The 11,234-nt window shown below is 36.5% G+C and overlaps 1 protein-coding gene and 1 long non-coding RNA gene across 2 annotated transcripts; one reads left to right on the top strand and one right to left on the bottom strand.

The window, feature by feature from the left end:
* Window positions 1-355: 355 nt before the first annotated feature.
* Window positions 356-4,509, bottom strand: LOC147411164 (tropinone reductase homolog At5g06060-like). Its single transcript, XM_086445451.1, has 5 exons — window positions 4,350-4,509; window positions 4,060-4,267; window positions 1,270-1,486; window positions 889-995; window positions 356-693 (listed from the first exon to the last, which is right to left on the bottom strand). The coding sequence occupies exons 1-5, from the start codon at window positions 4,427-4,429 to the stop codon at window positions 520-522; spliced, it is 786 nt and encodes a 261-aa protein (XP_086301577.1). The 5' UTR covers window positions 4,430-4,509; the 3' UTR covers window positions 356-519.
* Window positions 4,510-6,264: 1,755 nt separating this feature from the next.
* On the top strand, window positions 6,265-8,415 carry LOC147411163 (uncharacterized). The gene is made up of 3 exons (XR_015180338.1): window positions 6,265-6,537; window positions 7,647-7,928; window positions 8,093-8,415. It is a non-coding gene; the product is annotated as an uncharacterized LOC147411163 (long non-coding RNA).
* The last annotated feature ends 2,819 nt before the right edge of the window (window positions 8,416-11,234 follow it).

Here is an 11,234-nt window from a genome sequence, read left to right as displayed (position 1 = left end):
ATAATATTAAAAATAGTAATTGATACTTATAAGGGCATTTTGATCATTTTTACAGAATCCAAAACAGTTTCTACACACAAAACTCTATCAAAAGTATTTCTGACAATACTTTTCAAAACCTGCATCCAAACACACAATAATTATCCACCTACTCCAGATAGTACTTCAAAAAGTAGTTATGTTCTAAGTACTTTTGGCTCCTGTATCCATACGGTCCTTAAAATTCCATTGGTATTATATTTTGGGCTGTGATATTGTCACACCATTATGTTATAAACCAACATCATAACTGATTTAAATCAAAGAGAAGTGAAGATGCATTTGATTTCGAGATTATATATATGCACACTAAAGATGATATTGTCTCACACATCCACTATTTGTGTTAAATTACTATCACAACTTATTTGACTTTTATACATATAAGTTCCAATTCTTCAAGATTTGAAGAACTTTTATCACGCCAAACGACAAAATATTGGCCATAATAATTGATAATTAACAGATCACCATTTTGTTCTATAAACAATTGACAATACGGCCCCCATCAACACATATTATTTGTCCAGTAATGTAGGAAGCAACAGGTAAACAAAGGAACGCCACCAATGATGAAACTTCCTTAGGCTCTCCAATGCGGCCAAGAGGAGTTCGAGAAATGTAATTTTTCACTAACTCTTTGTTTTCAAGAAACTGAAGATTTAAAAAGTAAAAATAAATAACAAAGACATTATTCATCATCCATTATGTCTAGTATATTGAGATGGTTTAATCGGTTGTTCTGATATTAGAATTGGAGTGTTTGGTATCGTTAATCTAATTATAAAAAATTAAAAAAAAAAAGAAAAAAGAATTGAAATGCAATAGAAGGGTAGAAGTAGATCTTACTTCTCTCGCCAAGGGGGTTCTTATAAGTCCAGGTGCAATGCAATTAGTTCGAATATTGTCTTTCGCCCACTCGCATGCCAAATTCTTCGTTAGTTGATTCATTGCTCCTAATAAGGTCAATACATAGAAAATTTATTTATTTATTTATTTAGCAAATTTGAGGTTAGAAACTAAATTCAAACCCACTAAGAATATACTAATGCTGGAATGACACAAATAGAGACACAAGGTTTGCATGGTGGCGCACAAATAACCGTAGATGCTTTTTACTCGTATCTCGCAGAAAAGCATCTACAGTTATATGCACGCCACCAAGTCATTGTGTCACCCCTGTGTCCCCCTTTGTGTCACCCCAGCACGACTCCTAAGAATATACCGAACCTTTAGTTGCTCCATAAATACTGAACAAATTTACGCCTGTCATACCACCAATAGAGGAGATAAAAACAATGCTTCCTTCTCCAGAGGCTTTTAAAACAGGGTATGCAAGTTGGCACAAATGGTAAGCAGATTCAAAGTTGGTAGCCATCATGAATGAGAAATCTTCGGCGGTACAATCAACAATTGGCTTTGGTATACCTGTCCCAACATTGTTTATCTATTTCGCCACAACAAAAACAGAACAAGTCAATCCCAAGCGAATATTTTGGTATGTTCCTCTTCTCCCAAGTTCAACACAAGAAAAATAAGAAAATCAAAATTTGATCAGGTATCAAAGGAGAACAATGACAGAATAAAATACCCACAAGTATATATCATCAATATTGTGGTATGAATCATGGATGCGTGACTTTTATGTCCAAAATAATCTATGGTTCCTAATGAAAATATTTGTCTCATGTCTTCTGTTTGGAGGTGTAAAAGCTTTGTATTGGTATTAGAGACTGTTCACCAAGGAATGATTCTACGTGCTGAGGTAAAATTTTCACAATTTCATAACTTTTGTTGTAAGAGTGATTTCATCTTTATACAGCCTATAAATTCATGGCCAACTTGTTGAAAGGATCTTATCATAGTTTGTGGATGTAGGCAATCTTGCCAAATTACGTAAATTTTGTATCGTGCTTTTTCTATTTTGATTTGTAATTTACTTTATTGTTGTCATTCTTGTAACAATATAAGATACGGGCATTTATTTATTGTATCATACAACTTTAGTCAGCAATTCAATTCTAATTCTCTTCAAATAATGGATATATCTCCAATAAAACTTAGAGACTAAAACATCCCTTTGAATTTGCTAAAGGATCATTTTATTCCTTGCATGCTAGCTTAATAAATTGGGGTTTTCCAAATATAAAGAAAATAATAAACACAATATAACACATAGAACAAATGTAGACCTACAAAAACAAAGGATGAAGAAGCAGTAGCACCACGTGGAAAGTGGAAAATTCTACAGGAAAGTTTGACGACTGAAGGCCCAAGAATTTTAAAAACCGAATTTCAACGGTTAAGGACCGTTAAAATTTTTTATGTTCCCCAGATTCGATGGCTTAGAGCCGTCGAATTTCTCCATCCTCCATTAATTTAACAGTTTTGGCCCGTCAAAAGGAAATATTCGATAATGAAAATTTTGACACCTTAATCTATCAAATTTAAGGAAATTTGACGGTCTTGGGCCGTACAATATAGGCTTTTTCCATGTTGTAGAAAGTAACCTATTTAATATAATCCTAATTTTTTCTTCTTTAATTATCTATCCTTCAAGATGAGATGGTTTGGTATATTTGACATACACACATTATTACAAGGAATCCTAAACATGATATGGTGTGCCGAGTACTAGCATACATCTTTTTAATGCATCATATATACTCTAAATATCTTTTTAAATTTGTAATCGAACTTTCAAGGCCTCTTAGAGCACCCGACTAATCATCGGACTCATGCAGTCGCCTCCCCCCACGCATAGGTAATTTCGGGACAAATCCATGAGGGTGGCTCCTAAGGGTACATTTGAACTCTAGATCTCTGCAATTGAGTTTGTTATGGTGATAAATTGTACAAATGGGGTGAGACCAATTGGCATTGTTAAGTCCTAGCCCGGCTCGAATTTCATGGGTTGGAAAATTGAGTCCGGCTCTCTCTCTTTAGGATCAAGATCAAGGCCCTAACCATTATTTTTTTCAATCCCTCAAGGTCAGGCTAGTAGGCCAGTAGGCACAATGGACAACCCTACTCAAAAGACTAATTAATGATATCTATAACTTCAAAGCAATGAAGAAAACTAAGGAATCAAAAGTGAATTTTGAGGAATCGAAGGAAGATGCAACAATTTAATATAGGAAATCCCGAATGAAAAGTGCACATTATTCCTTCTTTTCAATCGAATTGATCATAACCACTACCCACCACATTTCATGAATTTATATATGCACCACAAATAGGAGATAATGAACATGGTGTATCAGCTTACCCCATGTTGAGTGTATAGTTTCCTCCACTCTCGGGTGTTTCATACCCCAATCATGCCCCGTTACCCTCTTGTATTCATTATTCTCCCCTTTTCCACCAGATTGGTCTTTTGGAGTAATTTGTTGGTTAATATGGTATCAGAGCACAAGATTCATATAGGTCAGGGGTTCAAATCTTCCCACCCTTATGGGTGAGGGGGGAGTGTATATTTTCCTCTACTCTTGGGTGTGTCATACCCCCGTCAAGCTCCATAACTCCCTTATATTTATTGTTTTCCCCTTCTCCAACAAATCGGTCTTTCGGAATAATTGGTTTTAGAATTAATTATAGAGTTGTGATTAAATGACGTGTTAAAACATATGCGGTTGACATGGAAAGTGCATTGAATCATAGATCTTTTTCTTAGGGATACACAAGGAAAAAAATCTATGGTTCTGTGCACTTGCCACGTCAAGTGCGTACAGACCATCGTGAATAGTAATTGTAAAGGGCCTAAATAGAGGATAAGGTCTTAGGTGATGTTAATGGAGATGATTATATATCTTGGAGGGAGAATGGTAGCTCCGCAGATCAAAGGGGAAGTCCCCCCATCAAGATGAAAGGTTCCCTCCAAGAGAAAAGATATGAGAGATCCAAATTAGGGTTCCGACCCTTTTTTTTTTTTTTTGTTGTTGTCCCAGATTATTATTTATAGGAAATCCCCCGTTGATCTTAGTCATAATTATAAATTTGGAAAAAAAAAAAAAAACTCACGAGTATGTTGAGTTTTCCTTTGAAGATGGTTGAAACATCCTCCATGAGTTTCTCTCGTTGGGCTCTCACTGATACATCACAAACCGAGCCAGTGACTCGGAGACCCAACTCAGTCCACTCACTCAAGACCTGGTTGAGTTCGGCTTCTTTCCGGGAACACGTGTGGACAGACGCTCCCATGTCTGCAAGCTCCTCAACAATTGCACGGCTGAGAAAAAGGAAGTGTTACATAAGTTTCTGTGTGTATGAGAGAGAGAGAGAGAGAGAGAGAGAGAGAGAGAGAGAGAGACCCAATTCCTTTGGTTCCACCAGTTACAAGAGCAGTCATTCCTTTGAGAGACCATCTTCTCCTCTTCTGTGCTTCTTCCATATAGTTGGATCTTTTATCTGAGTTACTAACTGTTGTTCTCTATAAATATAAAGGCTTATAACTGTGCGTTGGGTGGTTGTTGGTCGATCGCTTTCAATTATTAATGGATTTATCCTATGTTTCTTGAGGATTTTTCCTAACCCATCATATGCTTGTCTTCTTATCCATCTAACAAGGATATTTGTGGTACTTTCGATTAAAGAAATTTCCCAAAACGTGAACAACTATTTAGAAAATATTCATTTCAGCTAATTTTTCATACTAAATTCTAAAATATGAAGAGCAAGATGGCAGGTTTTTCAATTTGACGGTCTCTTGCTAGTTTATATTAGCAAGATCGCTGATTTTTTTTAAAAGTGACAATCTCACTGGTATAAATGGAATTGTGATAATTTGACGCTCCCTTTCTTCTTTTTTTTTTTTTAATGCTTCCTTCACAAATATGTAGATCCATTGCTTTAGGATATACAGGAACATATATTTATGATTTCATACGGTTTTGTAAAGGGAGCTTACAAAAAAGGAGCGTTAAATTATCACTACTCTTGTAAAAGTGATGATCTCACAAGTTCACTGCTATTAAACTACTTTAAATTAATAAGAGAGATTGTCACTTTAAAAAAGTTTTGATTTGGATTTTCATGTTTTGGGAATTAAAATGGACAATGAGCTGGAATTCGTTATATTCAACTCATGAAATGATAATTTGTCCTAAATATTTTTGTTGTTTATTTAATCACTTTCCAATCTAATTAGGAAAAAGGTGTTGATATTCTAACCAAAAAGTCTTCACTTAGTCAATACTTGACTGACGTGGCATGGACAAAGAACCATAGATCTCTTTTCTTAAGATACACAACCACACATCTTTATTCTAGTTCAAATATCATTGTTTTTAGAAAAATGCAAAAATGACTTGAAATAACACTTCATGTAGCATCCTACCGAATAGAACCATCAATTCTCTTTCTCTAGTATAACACTAATATCTCGAGAAAAAGCATCTATCATTTTTTACACACTTCGAGTGCTATTTGAAGTCACTATGGCAATGCTCATGTAATTAAGACAATTTCAAAGAGAAAAATTCTAAAGTGACTTCAAATAGCACTCCAAGTAATATAGAGTGTACTTGAACTTGTAGAAAATCATATATGTTTTTCCTCTAGGTATGAGTGTCATTCACTTGGGAAAAACATAAGCTTCTCTAGACACCATGGCTTTAAATCTCGTTCGAGACCGAGATGACTCATCCGAGTTGTCTCGGTATTGTCCACCAACTAGATAGCTTGACAAATTGTCTCGAAGACATGGTTCTAGGCATATTTTAAAATCTCATCCGAAAATAACTCAAATAAATTGGATATCTCATCCAAGATGACTCAGTCTGTTTATATCAAAACAAGTTTTAAAACCATGCTGTACACAGTTCTGCTTCAAATGTTATTTGAGTCACTACAACAAGGATCTTTCAACAAAAATACTTAATGCATCAAAGAAAGATTCTATATACCTTTACAAAGAATTAAATGGACATAATCTACGTTACATGTTTTTTTTTCTACTTTCTTCTAATAAATAAATTGGTAAACACAAACATGGAAGCCCAAGCACTTATGGAATTGTTGGGGGCATTTTCATGTTTGCAAGAAACGTGGGATGGCATACTTTCCTCTTTCAAAATAAAATAATTGTTTATGACACTTCAAAAAAATGGTTATTTTGGAATAGGAGGATGAAACGGATTTTATCCGTTTCTAATAAAGAATGGTTTTAAACTGTTTTTTTATGTTAGGAGATGTTTCTAAATCGCGACCCATTCGTTTTAACTGAAACCAGACCGAAGAAATCGACCTCATTCTCTCTCGTTCTAACAAGAACGAAAGATGGAAGACAGAAAGAGTTAGATCGAGATGAAAGGGAAAGTGATCTGCGAAAATCCATTCGTTTCAGAGAGAAATTCCACTCGTTTGTCGACGAACTTAGGATTGATGAAGATTTATCAATTTCAGAGAGAAAATCCACTTCGTCCCTCAATGTCGGTCAGTTCTTCATCCAAGATCTACGAAATCTAAGGTTCGAATCGTCGAAATCCCCTCGTCTCTGAGGTAAGATCTTGCTTTTTTTAATTTTCTTTTCGATCTATCATTTTTTTTTATGATTTTGGAACCTTATTATCAATTCTTAGTTAGATGTGATTTGATTTGCTAGTTTTCGACTGAGATCGTTGCATTTCTTAGGTGGAATTCTGATTGATGTAGGGTTTAATGTCTTGTTTGATGTGTTCTAGCCTCTCTAACTGAACAGAGCTTCAATCATTCAACCAGAAAAAACAGTTATATAAGCATTTGGGTTTTGTGAGTTAGGGTTTTTTCATTTATTGGGTCTATTTATGTATATATTTTTTCTTTTGGTTTATTTAATGGCTTTGAAGTACTTTACTTTGTTTTATTTTAGAAAGATTAAAGTAGGTTACATTTATGTGGGCTTTTAGGTACATGAAGCTAAGCTTGAGTTATGGAAGGGTCTGGTTTAGTTGTATTTAAACCAATCTTGATTCATGTATATATTTTCCTTGCATCAATCATTTATACATTGTTTTTATAGTTTTGACAATATCAGATAATATAAATTCATCGTGGAAGCCTAATCACAATTCACGAAAACTTGGGTTTGGCTATTAGGTAGTATTAATTGAATTCCTAATACATTGCCCTTCTCTACTTTGAAGATGTGGGGTTTAGTGAGTCTTACACATCTATTAGTTTATGATTTTAATCACAGTGCTGCAACTATCACAGAAGTCTTAAAGCACCAGGCATCCCTTGTTTGGAGATTAGGAAAGGCATGATAGAACACCCTTGTAAACATTGCAAGAGTCAATGAAGAAGCATCCCATTATGATCACATTTAAAAACCCAATTATTTTTATTAGACAAGATCTAGTTATCTTTCAAACAATTTGAAAATAGTGAAGAAATCTAACATCTATGTGTCATTTAGATTTCTCAGAAGCCATTGTCATTTTTTTTAACTTCGTTAAATATACAGATTTCTCAAAGCATGTGTAACTGCATTTAAAAATGAATAATTTGTAGCAGATTATTTCTAATCTTTCCAATTTTCAAAGAAATCATGAAGGACTGTTGGGCAAGTGTTTTCATAAACAAATTACCAAGGATGCTAAATAGGGTTTAATCTCTTACATGCTTGACAGGTGCACGCTTATGAGCGAATGAATAGAATGTACAACTATACATTGGATCCATGCGGTCCTGTTTATATAACAGTTGGAGATGGTGGGAGCTTAGAAAAAGTTGATGTTGAGTATGCAGATGACCCAGGAAAGTGTCCTTCCATTGGAGACAACATACTAGAATTTGGAGGGCTGTGCTATGTGAATTTCTAATCAGGCCCTGCAAAAGGCAGATTTTGTTGGGACAAACAGCCAGAGTGGAGTGCATTTAGAAAAGGCAGCTTTGGGCATGGAATACTAGAGGTATCTTCCGATTCTTTAATGGGTAATCATTAAAGTCCAAACATGGTTATAAGCCTAATCAGCTTAGACTTGTTTAATTGTTTAGTGGTTGGGCTTAAATCTTTTCCTTTTGGTTCTAATTGTTAATTTGTTCTTTAATTGGTTGATGGCTTAATGACAATCAGTTAACTAGGAGATGCATGGGATCATGTTCTTGGATGCCACAAGTTGAGCCCAATGACCCCTAGTAAAGGGTGAAATCCTTACTAACTTAGTAAGACTAGTTGGAATCAATAACTAATGCACGTCTCCTCATCCTTTGTGATTGATATATGTTTGGTTGTAGGAAAATATCATGCATGTGGAAAAAAATTTCATGAAAGGTTTGAAATTATAATATAGTGTGGAAGATTGTCAGATTGGCAATGGGATGTTGCCGGTTTGGAAAGACTAGGCAGAAGTTGGAAGTTAGCATTTAGTGGAAGTCATGTTATCATAATTTGCATGCCCTAGTGCTCTCCTCAAACTTCAGGGACTCAATGATTAAGATGTGGCCCATAGGTAAAAGTCTTGCTCTTTAATCACTGGTTTCCATTACAATCAACAAACAATACTACGAATAATAAACAAAGCTTACATAACACACACCCATGCCCCTCTGTAGGCACCAAAATTTTGAAGAGGCTTTACAAATTTTATAAATAAAAAATCTCTAAAGTTATAAATGGGCTTCACAGCCAAATTGAGTCCATTAACTGAGGACGGGCCCCTTACAAGTTTGGGTTTTGAGTTTTCGCAGATAAAGCCCATGATCCAGTAAATACAAGTGATCCACACATTAAAATATTGGGCCTTATACCCAAATGAATAAATTTGGCCCAATAATAATCTATAAAATCTTTAAAATTGGATTTGGACAAATTTAGCCTTTTAAACAAATCAATTAAGCCTTTTTAAATTGAGGGTATAATTGGAAAGCTAAATTACCTTTAAGTCTATAAATACAAGAGCCTCTCTCATTGGGAGGGGATCTGGATCACTTTCTCTCAGAAGACAGAAGCTCTCCCTCTAGAGAAGAAGAAGCTCTCAAGCCCTCCTCCAGAGACAAAAGCAAGGTTCTTCAAAGATTCGGACTCCGACTAAAGAGAAAATCAAGCATAAAGCCTTTCTCTGGAATCCAAACAACCTTCTCAGCCAATAAAGCGCGAAGTCCGGAGAGAAGAAGATCTACAGAAGCCTCTACAGAAGATCAAGCACAAAGCAAAGCCACCGTTCAAGCAACCTTCTCAGCCGATAAAGCGCGAAGCACGGAGAGAAGAAAAGTTACATACATCATCACTATTTTGTATTTGACTGTTAATCAGAGGAAACATTGAGATCTGTATTCACTTTTCATAATTTGCGATTATATTTCACGGATCTCGAGGTAGATCCGTTGAAATTTATTGTTGACAAATTTCTGGCACGTCCGGTGGGACCATCTCAACCTCTCATCTTTCAGTCAACTACAAGAACATCAACTAAAGTATCGATGGCATCTCGCAATGTCAACGCTATCGCATCTGCTGCTACTGAGAAAGGTAAGAAAATCCTTTCTTCCAATCTTGAGTCTGCTCAGATTATTAGTCATGATCATCATGTGACACGAACAATGACAAAAACGGGTGGAATCAAGCTAATGGAGCCTCTCCAGCATCACTCCAAGAAAAGAGCCACAAAAACGACACTTACCACGAAGGAATTGTGGGCAGACGTGGTAGAAGACGACTCGTCAGATTCTGGATCTGATTCGAAGTCAAGCGAGGGATCGTCTAGATCTTTATCGATCACTTCTCCGTCACAAACTCATACATCCATCAGAACAGTGATGACAGCTGGAGCGCTAACGATGGAGGAACAAGTTGCTCAAATGACAGACACCATCAACAAGTTAACAAAAGCAATGGAAGACAAAGATATTCAAATTGCAACTCTCGCCAGCCGTTTGGAGCATAAAGACAAGGAAAATGAATCGAGTGCTAGACCTTCGCATCCTCTAGGATTCACCCCTGAAGCATACATGGCTCCGCACGAAGAGGAACAACGAGCAGATTATTCTGGTTCATGAAAAGCTACTAGAGATCCACCACAGGGGTCTGTCGCTTCGCTTTCTGTTCAACAACTGCAAGCAATGATTACTGACACCATTCGTACTCAGTATGGGGGCATGCCACAGTCCTCATTGGTTTACTCCAAACCTTACACTCAACGCATCGAACAAATGCGTCTTCCAACGGGATATCAACCACCAAAATTCCAACAGTTCGAAGGAAAAGGCAATCCAAAGCAACATATTGCCCACTTCATCGAAACTTGCAACAACGCCGGTACATTCGGTGACTTCATGGTGAAATAATTTATTCACTCCCTCCGAGGCAATGCATTCGATTAGTACACTGACTTGGAACCCAACTTAATAGATAGTTGGGACCAACTTGAAAGAGTATTCCTCGGCCGCTTCTACAGCACTAGAAGAACTGTGAGTATGGTAGAACTCACTGCCGTCAAACAAAGGAAGGATGAACCAGTCATCGAGTACATAAAGCGATGGAGAAATCTTTCCCTCAACTGCATGGATCGACTTTCTCAATCTTCTGCTATCGAAATGTGTGTTCAAGGGATGCACTGGCAACTCCTTTACATCTTGAAAGGAATTAAACCACACACTTTTGAAGAGCTAGCTACTCTAGCCCACGACATGGAGTAGAGTATAGCTGTGTATCAAACTCCACGACCAAGCGAACCTCGAAGGCAAGAAAAGAAGGATGTCAAGTCCTTCAAAACTAAAGAAGTCTTATCCACCACTACCAGCAAACCTGTCAAAATCACAGGTAAAAAAAGAGAAGATCAGCCACGAGCTGATTCAACACAAGAAAAAGGAAAAGCTTGGAAAACTCTCAAAGAGCTTGAGGCAAAAGAGTACCCTTTTCCTGATGCTGATGTCTTGGGCATGTTCGAAGAGCTACTGAAGTTAAAGTTCATCGAACTTCCAATACCCAAACGACCCGAAGAAGCAAGTCGCGACAATGATTCGAGGTATTGTCGTTATCACAGGGTGATTAGTCACCCAATTGAAAAATATTTCGTCTTCAAGGAGAAAATCATGGATTTGGCACGTCAAGGGAAAATTGAACTTGACTGTACCGAAAATGTTGCTACTTCCAACATGACATCTGTCACATTTGGATCTTTTGATCCAATACTCTTGACAAGTCAGTATGCTACGTAGATTCCATCTCCTTGAATCCCAAAAGTTCTACCTCAACCATCACAACTCATATTCGTACA

Source organism: Akebia trifoliata, chromosome 1, assembly GCF_017979445.1.
Source record: "Akebia trifoliata isolate Shusen 1 chromosome 1, ASM1797944v1, whole genome shotgun sequence".
Classification (NCBI taxonomy): Eukaryota; Viridiplantae; Streptophyta; class Magnoliopsida; order Ranunculales; family Lardizabalaceae; genus Akebia; species Akebia trifoliata.
Note: the sequence above shows the minus strand (reverse complement) of the source record. Positions and strands in the feature narration are given on the sequence as shown.